This window comes from Lagenorhynchus albirostris, chromosome 2, assembly GCF_949774975.1.
Source record: "Lagenorhynchus albirostris chromosome 2, mLagAlb1.1, whole genome shotgun sequence".
NCBI lineage: Eukaryota > Metazoa > Chordata > Mammalia > Artiodactyla > Delphinidae > Lagenorhynchus > Lagenorhynchus albirostris.
Window position 1 is genome coordinate 84650260 of NC_083096.1, and position 15139 is coordinate 84665398.

The following is a 15139-nucleotide window of genomic DNA, read 5'->3' on the forward strand; positions in this document are numbered from 1 at the left end:
CTACAGTTCTGGAGCCTAGAAGTCCAAGCTCAAGGTCTGGCCAACTCAGTTTCTGCTGAGGACTCTCTCCCTGGCTTGCAGACGGCTGCCTTCTCACTGTGCCCTCACATGGTATTTCCCCAGTGCGTGTGCACCAGGGGAGAGAGCGTGCAGGCAAGCTCTCTGGTGTCTCTCCTTCCAAGGCCACTAATTTTAGAAGATCTATGAACTCCCTTAACCTTAATTACCTCTTTAGAGGTCCTATATCCAAACATCGCCACACTGGGGTTTAGAGCTTTAACCAATGAATTTGGGGGTAACATTCCACCTCTGGTTCCCCCAAAATTCATGTCCTTCCTGCAAAACATAATCCCACCAAGTTCTTTGCCATTTTATTACAAAGGTCACCTTTTCTCCATCATCCAATAACATGTTCCTTGTTTCCTCATTTCTAGCTATGAATTTTTCAAGGAACACATTCAGTCTGTATTAGTTCCTTTTCAACACAATGCTACAATCATACATGATCATAAATTTCCACTGTTTGAAAAGCAATCCAAGAATCATTTCTTCTAAAGCATGGGTGGTTCTGTGATCAGTAATCAGAACTTTGATTAAATGGTCCACAGTCAATGCCAATTTGTAAGATACTTTTAGTCTCAATGAATGAAGCATTGAGTTAAAAAACCTGCTGGCTGAATTAGGTACAGTGGAGCTTCGGCAATATGAATATCTTACAGAATGGGTCACTGTGAATAGACAAGTTTCCCAGAGGACTGAGACGAGAGTTAAATCTGCTTTTGTGGTTTGTGTCCTTGCTGATGACTACCAGCTATCACCCTTCATTGATGTTCATGTACCTCCTTAGAGCAGCTCTTTCCCTGACTTGAAATATGTTACTTCTGGACTCCTGGCGATCTCAAAGTCAATAATTAAATTTTTTAGAACTATAAGAATATGCAGGCTCTGAGGATGAGGGCCTGAGGTTGTTGTGGGAGCCTGCCACACAGTGAACCCCAATGAACCAATGCTTCCAATATCCCCCAACTGGTGCAGTCTTTGCCCCTTAAATCTGGGCTGGGGGCTCTGACTTGCTCTAAGAAGAGGATGCAGTGCAAGTAGTACTGGGCGAGTTCCAGGCCTAAGCCTTAAAAGAGAGCTTAGAGAGCTCTGCTTCTGTGTTCTTAGGAGTCCTGAGAAGTTGTCTAGCTACACTAATGAAGACACTACTCCTCCGGAGGGAAGGCCCTCTGGGGAAGGAGAGAACCACAGAATACCTTGGACAAGAAAGCAGCGAAATCCCAGTGGATTCACCACATGACTGCACAGGGACCACTGGCCAGACCAGCCAAAGAACCTCCCAGCTGAGCCCAGCCCACAGAACTATGAGAAATGATAATAATGTTGCCCTAACTACTAAGTTTTGGGGTGGTTTTAACAGCCATAGTTAAAAGAGGTCTTCTTTGGCAGGGGCCCCCAACCCCCAGGCCACGGACCAGTAGCGGTCCTTGGCCTGTTAGGAACCGGGCCACACAGCAGGAGGTGAGCAGCGGACGAACGAGCAAAGCTTCATCTGCCGCTCCCCATCGCTCCCCATTGTTCGCATTACCTCCTGACCTCCCCCCCACCCCACCGCTCACATCCGTGAAAAAATTGTCTTCCATGAAACCGGTCCCTGGTGCCAAAAAGGTTGGGGACCACTATTCTTCAGGACATGTGACAAACAGAAAGTTAAAAATGTTTGACCAGGGGACTTCCCTGGTGGCACAGTGGTTAAGAATCCGCCTGCCAATGCAGGGGACACGGGTTCAAGCCCTGGTACGGGAAGATCCCACATGCCACAGAGCAACTCAGCCCATGCGCCACAACTACTGAGCCTGCGCTCTAGAGCCCGCGAGCCACAACTACTAAGCCCGCGCACCACAACTACTGAAGCCTGTGTGCCTAGAGTCCGTGCTCCACAAGAGAAGCCACCGCAACAGGAAGCCCCTGCACCGCAACAAAGACTAGCCCCCGCTCGCCGCAACTAGAGAAAGCCTGCGTGCAGCAATGAAGACCCAACGCAGCCAAAAATAAATTAAGAAAAAAAAGTTTGACCAGGCAAAGGCTCAAACCTACTTACTACTGTGGTTATAAGGCACAGGCTTTGTTTGCTGAGCGACTGAATGAAAGAGCCAATGGAGCTAAGGAACGACCGTAGAGTGGGAGCCAGCCATCTCTGAAAATCCTCTTCACACACTCCTTTCCAGCCCTGAAGCTATGATTTAAATGAGATAGAATAAAGTATACAAAAATATCTAGCACCCAGCCTGGTTCATGGTAAGCGCTCAAAAATTGCCTTCAAGTCCACTCATGCGTTCTTAAAGCAGTGACATGAACATGAACACATCTGTTCAGGGGCACCATGGTGAAACGGTTAAGATCATTCTGGAACCAGCCTGAGCTCAGATCCTGGCTCCCACAATTACAAACTGTGTGGCCATAGACAACCTACATAACTCCTCCAAGCCTCAGTTTCCTCACCTGAAAATGAAGGTAACAGTGCCTACCTCACAGGATTGCTGTGATGATTCAATGAGTTACATATTAAGAGCTTAGAAGGTGCCTGGCACGTGTTAAGGTCTATGTCAGTGTTAACTGGTAAGGTTTCCATTGTTGTTGCTTTGTTCTGCATCTTGGGTTCAGTCAGTCAATTACACTGGCTGCTATGCTCCAATATTTACAGGATTTACCTTTAAAGATTTCCAAACTGAGAAATTATTAATGAGGATCATTAAATGTCATTTGAAGTCTCTTTTTTCTTCTGGGGTTCTCCCCAGATACAGTCAGATCAAAACCTAGTGCTTGGTGAAATCCTGGAAAAGTTAGCAACTCATTGCGAGAACTTGGCCAAGAAAAGTGACACGTGAGGTATGTGTGGAGAATTACGAACCCAATGTGCCGAGACCCCAGGATGCTGCGGAGAACGCAGGGACGGAGTGTGATGCACAGGAAGGCGCTGGTTCCTTGCGGTCTCAAGCAGGTCCCTGAACCTATGGCTCGGGGCCCTCAATGGTAAAGGGGCGACACCACTACAGCACCTGCCCTCACCCCTGACAGCAGTGAGGAGGGGAAAGGGAGACATCCCTACGAGCCCTGGTAATCCCTACGGCACTGGGCAAAGGTTAGGATGTATCTTAATCTACTTTGGGGTCTCACTTTGTACAACTGGAACCTTTTACATTTCTGAAAGTTTTCAAATAAGCCCAAACTCCCATTCCTGCCAACAAGCAAGGTCCCTGCAAGTACCTTTTATGAGAGCTAAGGAGAAACATATTTTAAGACACTAAAGAATAGATATTTTTCTGACTATTCTCAAAAATAGCTCAGTTGACTTTATAAAATCACCTTTGAAAACAAAACAACAAAAGAACTCACCATCGCTCTGCATCTCAGCCCAGTAGGCCGCTGCTCCGGGGAGGGCCTTACATAACGGGAGAGTAGACTGGCCTGATTCTGGGAGGGTCTGGGGATGACCTGCTATTCTGATCCCCAGGACCTGCTTCGTGTCTATTCCAATTTTACAAAAGGGCTTAGAAGTTCTATTTCCGATCCAGCGACTCTTCCAGCCACCGATGGATTTAGACCAGAATTAGCCCAAGGCTCGGCGGGCGACAGGCCCACGGGGGCCAGCAAGGAGAGATGGATCCCGAGCCCGTCCCAGATCTCGCAGCCTGGCTGTCGCATGGGTGGCTGGCCCTGCCCGAGGGCTCTGGGAGTAAAGACACCTCTCCTTCCCTGGCCATCTTTCCACCCCACAACCAGGGTCTCCATGCGAGGGGCAAGAGGGGCCTTATGAAGGCAGGAGAGGAGGAAAACAAATGGTCCTGCAGAGGGGCTGGAAGGAAGAGATGGGGCCACCCCCGGGCCGCCTTCCGTCTCCCTGGGGAGCTGGGGTGAGTGGCTTCAGGGATAGCAAGTTAAGGACTACGCAGCTGTTTGGTCACGGTGAGGACAACCCCGCGGGGTCCGTGGCAAGCCCTGGGCCACACGGCACTGCGGGCCCTCCGTCTCCTGCCCAGGTCTACCCCTGGCTGGCGCAGCCATGTGGTGAGGAGCCGGGACGACCCACAATTTTCTGAACATACCGTGGCACACTGCCCTGGGGCTGTTTTGTGTGTCCCCTCCCCACCTCCGCCCTGATCCAGCACGCGGAGCAAGCAGTCCTAGAGGGAGGAGGGACACGGGGGCCCACGGAGGGAGTCAGCCCCACTGCCTGGACTACCTAAAGTGGGAAGACTCCCTTCCCTTTTCCACCTCCGCAGGTGGGATTCACACAACTAGAGCTGAGCCAAAACACAAAACCACGGCAGGCCTCGCTACGGGCCAGTGTATTAACTACTTACATTTACAGAGTCCCAAATGTCACTCATCTCTCTGTGACCAGAGCTGGATTTCTCTCCACCCTCCTGACCTTTAGCAAAACCTGTCCAGTCCTGAGATAGATGTGTGGCCGGGCTTTATCTCTGTCACTGCCTGAAGTCCACCCCGTCCTCCTGTGTTCCCATCGCCCATTCCAAGGCCTGTGTCTGCAACTGTGCACTGCACAGTGTGGCAATGGTCCCCCTCCAAGGAGTTCCGGGATACAGGTTTGGAGGCAGCCATCCTGTGTCTCTGGAGCCCCCAGGTCCGGGCTCTGTACGCAGCAGACGTTTAATACAAGTCTGCTGGTCATTCTCCAATGTAAAATATGGGGAAAGAAAGCTGCCTGAGATGAATAAGCAGCAGAGACTTACCTGCCTTCACAGCCCCTCTGGCATCTCTGCAAAGGACTCAATACATCTGATTTCACTGCGTAGAGCCTGTGAATCAGATGCCGATTCCCTCCAAGGATCGGTCAAAGCGGCACAGGCCTTGAATGCTAAACCACCCAGTCCTCAGGCGGTACATCTGAGCCAGAGGAATGAAAGAAGATTCGTGCCAACACCGAGATGGTCTGGCAGTATCACTGACTCCAAACCGGGGTTGGGCCACCTCCCCGGGCCCCAGCCAAAAATATGACAAAGCCCACTAAGGTGCCCTTGCCATCCTGGCTGCTTTGCAGTATCACAGCAGTAATAGCTACAACCAACAAAGTGCTTACCATACGCCAAGCAGGTTACACGCGTCGACATACATGTTGATGCAGAGGAGGGAGGAGAGCCCTAGGAGAGGACAATGTCACACATCCCAGGTCATTCTCTCATCCGGTAACCATCTGAGTGCCCACCATGTGCTATGCTCTAGGCCAGGCACTGAAGATGCAAAGAAGAGTAAGACACAGCACCTGTCCTCAGGGAGCCCACAGCTTGTGGAAGAAAACACAGAAAAATAGGCCAATGACACCAAGTGAGAGATGCCATAATGGGGGCATTAACTTAGGTCTGGCTTCATGGCATCTAGTGGATCCTGAACAAAGCTAGTCATGTTCTTTTGTATAAATTACTTAAATTCCCTAAACCCCCATCTCTTCATCTGTAATATAGGGATTAATAGTACCCACACCAAAGAGTTCTGTGAAGACAATCTATACAAAGTGCTTACCTCGGGGTAAATAAAAACAAAATAAAATAAATAATGATGATCACTCTTTTAGTTAACCACAAAATAACTGATTTTATGCACAGATTTAAAATATGACATCTTAATGTATTTCTAACTTCTTCTCACGCGCATACATTTTTAAAACACTCAACTCTTCCAAATCTGTACTTTGAGTCTTTACTGGAGGATCACTAAGGTGACCATGTAAGTTATTGCCCAAACCAGGACACTTCTGAGAGTGGGGAGAAAAGGAATGATTAATAATTCCACTGGGACAATGGGGTAAACCAGATGTACCATTATGAACAAAATGGAACCGCTGATGACTCTATCGTTCACAGGCCAATTTCCGGGGCAAGGTCAGCAGCCGTCACTAAGGCTTCCTTTCTCCATCATTTTTAAGAGCTGCCAACAACTTTGGAAATAGGCCCAACACAACTCCAAGCTGGAAGAGAGCCAGTACCTGTGCCACCCCATCTAAACATCAGGAAAGTCAATGTACACGAACAACCCCACCTCCACCCTGCCATACACACAGACACACAGCCACACACAGCCACACACACACACACACACACACACCCCTCCCAAAACCTGAAAAAAAGACTCAGAGCCCGGTCCTGGCTCTTGGCACCTGCCGTCACCCCTCCCTTGTTGAAGACTAGCTGTTTTCTAGCAAGACATCTGGGGTCCTTCTGCCCCGAGACGATCCCCCTCACCTCAGGTGTCCAAAGCTGTAGAAGCGGGACTCGCCGTCAGTGGAGCGGACCACCTGCAGCGTGAACATGGGCTGCAGCTGTCTGAGCTCCAGCAGGACAACGGCCAGGTAGTGGATGAAGAGGAGGGCGTCCACGAGGGAGACGGCATATTGCACGATGCCCTGGTAATTTCGGTCCCGAGAGTCCAAAATGCGGACCCCGTAAAAAAGCCAATAGGAGACCACGAAGAGAAAGATGAGGACCAGCAAGAGCGCACGGAACACGAGGATCCGCGGCACGTCGGCTCTCTGCTTGCGGAAGAACAGCGCCCAGGTCCCGATGAGCAGAATCAGGAGCTTGAACGCCATGGAGATGAAGAGTCCCTCGCAGATGGTGCCACAAGGCTCCAGCTCCTCCCGCCACAGGATGGGGGGCAGCAGGATGAAGGCGATGGGGGTGAGGAAGACCAGGAGTCCGAGCACCGTGGCAACGGTGAGGCCCAGGTAGCGCCTGCAGTCCAGCCCCACGCTGTCCTCCATGTCCTTGCTGATGCGGGCGATGTCCTCCTGCGAGATGCTGTGCTCTGACGTGCCTGTGATGGCCGTGGTGGTCTCCCCCCAGTTGTCATCCTGGCAGGGAGAGAACAGTGAGGATGAAGAGCCACATGGCAGGTCACGTGTAAAAACCACAAAGCCCGCGGGGGCACGGGGGACAGGCAGGGCCCACCTCCTTCAACCAACCCACATGAGTGGGCTTCCTGGGAAATGGAGGCTTAGCTCTTCAAATAGAGGAATTTTTTAACTTTAACAATTTTCATTCACATTTTTCAAAATGTATTATATATCTACCTTTTCAAACAGAGAAAACATAATTTGACCTGTTTGTGTGTTTGGGTGATTCGTGACTACAACAGTGATTATCATCCACTGTGTTGGCGTCCCTGAGAGGCTCGGGGATAGACATATCCTGCTGTCAGACTAACGTGTGCGAGCGCACCTACCGCCTAAGGAGAGAACCCTCTGCACTTCCTTCTTGATTCATGGCTGGGCGATAAAGGCTTACTTTAAAGCCCAACCCCTGAGTGGGGAGCATTACTACGCCCTCCAGGAGCTCTGAGGAGGGAAGATCTTGCGCAGGAGGGAAACTTACATGGCTACATACATATCAAAAGCCACCTGTAGTTGGTACGCACATTTTGTAAAACTCCATGATGTTTTCCGTAAGTATCAAGCAATCTGACAACATTTCTCATTGAACAAGCTAAGCAGATGCAAGTATCTCTGGCCAGGACAGCTCAAAACTTCCTCCCTAAACACATGTTCTCATGGCAAACTAAACATCAAGAGCATAAAAATACTGAGATTGGGCTTCCCTGGTGGTGCAGTGGTTGAGAGTCCGCCTGCCGATGCAGGGGACATGGGTTCGTGCCCCGGTCCAGGAAGATCCCACATGCCGCGGAGCGGCTGGGCCCGTGAGCCATGGCCGCTGAGCCTGCGCGTCCGGAGCCTGTGCTCCGCAACGGGAGAGGCCACAACAGTGAGAGGCCCGTGTACCTCAAAAAAACAAACAAACAAAAAAAACCACTGATATTACTAAAATGTGTGCCTTTTACTTTCACTGTCTCACTTTCTCTTGCTTTTTAAAGTCTGAGGTAGTTTGGAGTGATTGTCTCTTCATTTAACAGGATCCGGTTGCCAGTGTTTTAAACAATTTCTCTACTGCTCTAGCAACTACGATGTCGTTCCAAAGCAAAAACAGACTGAGAAGACAATGAAAAGCCACATTGGGTCCAAAGAGGTTTTTGCCTCAGAAATTTGTGTACATGACTTAACTCGGAAAAAACAGCCACGGTGGTAAGTTGGGTGCAATTAATGCGTAAGATACCAATTTAGAAAAATCTAAGTTAATAGCTGAATCAGCAAGATAGAGATCTCACAGCCAAACGATAACCTCAAATCTAGTAACAATCAAAAAAATTAGGATTCATGAAATGTATAAGCTATGGCAAGAAATAGTGGTGGCGGCAGGGAGGGTCTCGACCTGCGAACAATAGGTCTTCAACTCGGAAAGTTACAAGTATCAAGTACTATGAGGGAAGTTACTAGTTAAGATAACAGCCAGAAGCAACCGCTACTCTCACTGCTGGTAGAAGTTTAAAATGGTACAATCACTCTTGAAAACTGGTCTGGTAGTTTCATATAAATGTAGATTTACACTTAACTGTATGGCCCAGCAATTCTACTCCCAGATTTTTACCCCAAATAAATGAAAACATATGTCCACAAAAAGATTTGAACCAGAATGTTCTTAACATCTTTATTTTCATGCCAAAAATGATGCAACCCAAATGTCTATCCACCGGGAGAATGGATAACAAATTGTGGTATATTCATACACTAGAACACTACTCAGCAAAAATAAAAAAGAATGAATTGCTGAAACACAGCAAAACATGGATGAATCTCAAAGTTATTATGCTGAGTGAAAAAAAGTCCAAAACAAAAGAATATGATTCCAATTATATTAAATTCTAAAACAGGCAAAACTAATCTACAGTGATAGAAATCAAAGCAGGGCTTGCCTTAGAGGGCAGGGGTTTGGGGTCAGGGATTGACTGGGAAAGCATAGGAGAACTTTCTAGAGTGAACGAAATATATCTTGATAGGAGTGTGGGTTATATGGGTTTATTCAGCTATTACAACTTTTCAAACTGTACACTTAAGATCTGTTCATTTCTCTGTGTGAATTTACTTCAATTTTGAAAAAGAAAAAAACACAAGCACAAGAAGAAACAGCCACACATTCAAAGATGGACAACTTGCTTTAACATAAGGTGAGTTTACAGATCGGTAAAGTTACTTTGTAACACCCTTCGTGAAGGCAAATATTGGATTCCATGTTTTGTACTGGGCCTAATATTCAGTTGATGATCAGTGTTGAAATAATGATCACTAGTATTATGGTCATTTTGTTATGTAGCTGATTTAGCTACTCACCCTTTTTCCTGCCAAAGAGTTGCTAACTAAATCCCCTGTCCATTTTAAGAATATGTGCACATCTGTGCCTAAAAAATGAAGATGTCCAACAATCTTCCCAAGACTGAGGTTCTTAGAAGAGAAAGGATCTTAGATCTTCTATCTCAATCCCTTGGATTTTCAATGAAGAAACTGAGGCCCACAAAGGTTGTGAATGCCCAAAGTCAAGTCACATAGCCGCTGAGAAGTACAGCCTCCAGATGCCCACTTCAATGCTTTTCCCTGGTGTAAACACCAACAGCTTCCTAACGTAGCTTCCTAGTGAGCTACAAGATGTAGAGAAGATGACAGACGAAATGCCTTCACAGTGGGCCACCAGCACCTCTGAATTCACATCCAGGAGGAAACTGACCCCTGCAGCACTTAAGGGTGGCCCAGTCTTAGGATTGGCCCCATCCATCCAACCATTCCTCTGGCCCTCTGGCTCTCCATCCCTATGACTGCCCCAGAGCCAAGGCAGGCTGTGCAACAGTAAGGACTAAAGGCATTTACTTACCCCTGAACAAACCCCACATTCAACCACAACTGCAGTTTTGGCTTCTACGAGCATCTTGCATGCTCTGAGGAATTCCAATTTCAGTCCATATATCTGCTTATAAATGCACATCTGTCTGTACCCATAGGTACACACAGATACATGCTTATCTATATCTTTACAGCTGTGTGGGCACACATCAGTTTATTTGGGGCTAAGGCTAGACATGCATATACTTCAAGGGGCTGTGCAAACATGTTTCTGAGTATAGCTCAGATGTTTATTCAAATCAAGTAGACTGTGAGACAGCTGGGACCCAGAGAGAAGAACACACACAATATTTTAAAAAAATTAATTGTCCATATTTTAAAATTGGGTGATTTCACAGAAAATCCTAACTTCCAGCTTTTCTTAAATATTGCAAGACCCAGGAACACTTAATTCCTGCATTCCTGTTGCTTCCTTGACAGGGGAAATGCATTCTCCAGGTGCCAGATTCCATCACTCCATGCCACAGCCCTGACACTGACATGCCACACAGATTGCTATTTACTCCCAAGCTAGCCTGATATATTTTTGCCTCTTCTGTGTAACCCAGGGTCTATTTCACTCACCTATGTTTCCCTAGCAGGCATCTAAGTGTGCAGCTCCAGGTTTAGTGAGGCTTCGTCTGAGCTGTCCTAACCTCTCAGCTCTTCTTCCCTACATGACTTAGGGTCTCTGGAGAGCGAGTTTCCTTCTCTCTTACACTGTTCTACTTTGGAATGAGTCTCCAGAGCCTGCAGCCTGCAACTTTCCCTTCTCTGCTCTGTCGTCAGCCTTGCTGGCTTCTTTTCAACACCATTCAAAGGAGGTGAACCAATCACACTTCAGAAGAATCCTGAAGCTAGCCAATGGTAGGTCAGGCTGTCCTTAGACCAACAAGAAACCACAGGATATAGATAAACTAATTAACATGCTAGAAAAATACAGATAAAAACCCAAGAGAACCTATTACAACAAGACTTAGGAAAACATTTACAGAAAAGAGGCTTGATCAAGTACCAGTGTACTTACAGACTGCCTTTGATCCTCACCTGAGCTTCCTCCGTCCGAGTAGAATCATTTGCCAACAAGGGCTCTCCAGTGGGAGCTTGAATGGTGACAGATTTTTCTGACCCTCTGCCATCTTTATTCCGGGGTGATTTGTGCCTCTCTCTATTTCTTTCCCTGAAAAAAAATAATAAAAGATAAATCCGCTAGCACATTTATGCCACGTTAATTAACCCTCATCAAAACATGTTATAGGACTTCCTTGGTGGTGCAGTGGTTAAGAATCCACCCACCAACACAGGGGACACGGGTTCAAGCCCTGGTCCGGGAAGATCCCACATACCGCTGAGCAACTAAGCCCGTGCACCACAACTACTGAGACTACGTGCCACAACTACTGAAGCCCGTGCACCTAGAGCCTGTGCTCTGCAACAAGAGAAGCCACCGCAATGAAAAGCCTGCGCACTGCAACGAAGTGTACCCCTGCTCGCCGCAAGTAGAGAAAGCCCGTGTGCAACAACGAAGACCCAACGCAGCCAAAAATAAATTAATTAAATTAAAAAAATATTGTTAAAAAAAAACATGTTATTAATTTCATTTTGAATTTAAGAAACTTCTACACACACACACACACACACACACACACACACACACACACACCCCACCCCCCGGCAAAGAGTAAGCTGATCTTTACTCCCTACTTACTATTTTCTTTCTGCCACTCCAAGACCCAAAAAAAGACTGTCATTTCTTCTCTATCTACAGTGATCATATTTTTTCAAAGCCTAATACTGTGAACTTTAGAATTTCTGTAGCTAAGGCACATTTCATTGTAAAATCACTGACTTGAGTTGATCATAATTCGCCTAAACTTATTTTCTAGGACTTTTTTCTATTGGGACAACACAGCAAAATACTTAAGCTTTGGTCTGTCCAAAAAAATCTGGGACACACTGTCACCCTACACCTTTGGACAAGAAGAGAAGAAAGGAAACCCTAAACCAATACAGAGAATCAGTTACTTCCCATTACTACAAATTCAAAACTAAGTCATTCCCATAGATTCTAGATGAACTTAAAGCACCCACAGAAACAGGCAAAAGTGAGAGCAAATGACCCCAAGAGGTACACACATGGGTGTGTGTGTGTGTGCATGTGTGTACGTTTTCAGGCCCCCTAAGGAAAGCAGGCTGTTGCACCATTTTACCCCAGATGAACTTCCTGGGTGGTCTTCCAGGGTGACGATGAGCGCACCCTGCTGTGGGTCAATGCTGAAATTAGGAATCAACCACTGTGCAAAGCCCAGGGGTCATGACCTGGCCATTAACCACCTATGGAGACTGGCACCCCTACCCCCAACTGTGAAGAGTCAACCCAGGAGCCCCTCCAAAGGAGCCCCTCGGTGGCCAAGAATAAGTTCCCTCAAACTCCGTCCCGCAGGCCGCCCTGACATCAGTCCTCCTTCCTTCACCCACGCGCCCTCCTCCCCAAGGTCTCCCAGGCAGGACAGAAGCGTCGCACACACACACTACAGAGACAGACGGTCACATTTGGGTTCTGCCCCTACCTGATGTGTGAGCCTGCACACGTTACTGAACCTGCCAATTAAAGAATGTCGCTCACCAGTGGCTCTAAAAGGATGAAGTTGCTAGCCCCTGCTGTTGCTGACCTTCGACACACCCTGAAAGGAGTTCAGGGCAGAGATCAGGAAGGAGGCACTCTGTGCTCTGGGAACACTGGCAGAACAGCCTTTCAGACAGTTAGACATTTTCAGGAGAAAATGTTACGAACCCAATTTCTCCCATCTTCTCACACCTAGAAAAGCACTAAAATCATTAAAGGAGACGTCTGCTCCTCGTGACCAGCAGCAACCTTCTGCCAAGATGTGTGCCTGCTTGCATGTACCCCTTTCGTCAAGTCGTATATATGCTGACCTCCCCCACTACCTCTTCAGAGCAGTTCCTCAGAGCCATGTGAGAGGCTGTCTCCCAGGCTTTAGTCTTCAGGAAGCCCCAAATAAAAGTGACCTCACAGCTCTCATGTTGTGTTTTACTTCAGTTGACAAGCCTCTGAAAAACCTCAGTTTCATCATCTATGCAATGGGGATAACGATCTCACCACATAGACACAGGGATGTGAAATAATACACTGTGGCTATTATTACTGCTATTACTATCCACACATGACAAAGAATGGTGGCTTGACTTGGTGAAGCAGAGTACGTGTTCCTCGGAGACAGATGAAAAAGAAGCTTTTAACACACAATCAAACCCCCTCCCCCTGCACAGCATCCCTCCTATTAACCTACTACTTAGCTAACAAAACCACATGCAGACTTTCTGTGGTCAAACTTCTGCTTTATCAATATCTCCCTAGGATAAGCCCTGGTTAATTCCTTCAAAGGGCAGGGAGGCTTCAGTTGTCCCAGAGACGCTTTCAGTGATACCATCTCTAATCCCTGTAGCGTAATTTATCACTACAATCTATTGTTAAATTAGAGTCCAGAAATAGATGTGTTCTGGTCAACTCTGGTGTTTTGTTTTAACTGGGCAACTAAGGAAACAGCAAAGAGATGTTGTTTGTTTATCCAGGGGTGTGTCTCACTGCCAATTACTCCACTGCCCACCCCAATTTAAAGAGCACTTTACCAAGTGCTTTCTTATATTAATCTTGTTCAATCCTAACAATGACCCTATGTGGTATTATTGTCTGCATTTTATAAATGAGGAAACGGAGGCTCACAGAGGTTAAGTGACTCCCCAAAGTCATAGCAAGTGGCAGAGCAGGATGTGAACCGACTGCCTCGATTCAGACCCGCTCTGCGGCACTGATTTGAAGAGCAACTGGAAGATTTTGTAGCATAAGTATTCCTTATGCTCATTCCCACACCCCGAACTTGATGAACTTACCAGAGCTGTGGAATCTGCCTTTGAAGCTACTGCTAGAAGTCATGACTTGACCCTGACCTTGGAGAACACAAAGCAGTGCACCCAACACTCTGGGCTGCCAAAGACAACCACTTCAAAAGGACTCACTGTGAGAAACAATAAGCAATGGGGGAAAGTTTTCCCATGTGTCTGATCAGTCTTAGCTGTTTAGACTAAGTCTGGAATCACTGTTCCCCAGGACCCCCACTTTGGCCAGCCCAGACCGAGGCACTGCTCCTCTTACTGTGTTTCCACTTTCCCCAACTGCTCTCACATCTATCACTGTCCTGCCATCTGCCAAGTCACGTGCTCCCCTAACCCATCAATCTCTTCCCTAGTCCCACGGGTCAAATCCTGTGACAGCACAAATTCCACTGGAAATCAAAATTCTTCCACCGAGTGCCAATTCCTGCAGGCTGAACACTACCAGGGCCGGAGCGGGTAGGGAACCACCCAGGGCTGGAAACAGTCTCTCAGGGGCCAGCCCTTCCTCGACCCGACCCCAACTGGCCCAGCCTGGCCCTTAAAGGGCCCGACAGTCCCCAAAGGAGACGCGATCTCTACAGTTCCCCTGGTAACATCAGAGGTAAACCAGATAAGAGCCCATTACCTGACAACTCCAGGAAGGTTTCTCATCCTCCAAGCCCAAAACCCTAAACCACTGCTTCTCACACGTGAATGTGCAGACAAGCCACCTGGGGTGCAGATGAAGTACAGATTCACTGGCCCCATCCCCAGAGAAATAGTCTGGAGAGGAGAGACACCAGGAATCCGCCCTTTTCATCAGCACCCCAGGTGATTAGAAGGCAGGTGGTCCAGGAAACTCTGCCCAAGGCTCTCCCACCCAAATGCTCCTGGGGGAGAGGTTGTTGGAGCGACTACTCAGAAGTTTCCCTGTTTGTAAAACGCCCTGTATACAGCGGGGGCTCGATAATGGGAGCTGTGAGTGCAGCGTTCAGCTACACAATGTTGCAGTGTACAGCGTGGCTTCTATACTAAAACAGCATTAAGTGCATGAGGCTGGGAGCAGGACTCAGGACAGCGTGCATCAGGCCCACATCTGCCTTTGAAGCTACTGCTAGAAGTCATGACTTGACCCTGACCTTGGAGAACACAAAGCAGTGCACCCAACACTCTGGGCTGCCAAAGACAACCACTTCAAAAGGACTCACTGTGAGAAACAATAAGCAATTGGGGAAAGTTTTCCATTCACTGTCAAGTAAGGGGCCGACGGAAAGCTCACCCTATCAACTCAACGTGGGCTGCATGTCGTGCTGGTCCTTGTCAAGGGAGAAAGACCTGTTGTACAGCTTTTATAAAAATCACTGGTCCTGAATTACTGCTCTGAATTACTGTCTGAGCCCGGACTACATAGAGAAGTCCAACAAAAAAGGCTGCCTTCCAAGTGCTTTCCAGCATGCAGAGCTATGA

The 15139-nt window shown here is 47.6% G+C and overlaps 1 protein-coding gene across 3 annotated transcripts in view; it reads right to left on the reverse strand.

The window, feature by feature from the left end:
* VANGL1 (VANGL planar cell polarity protein 1) overlaps window positions 1–15139 on the reverse strand; it is a 47511-nt gene that overhangs the window by 19239 nt on the left and 13133 nt on the right. For all 3 annotated transcript variants that reach the window (XM_060139253.1, XM_060139251.1, XM_060139254.1), the window contains 2 exons: window positions 10826–10958; window positions 6261–6868 (listed from right to left, as the gene is read on the reverse strand). In XM_060139253.1, the coding sequence (XP_059995236.1) occupies window positions 6261–6868; window positions 10826–10958 (741 nt within the window). The remainder of the gene's footprint in view (window positions 1–6260; window positions 6869–10825; window positions 10959–15139) is intronic.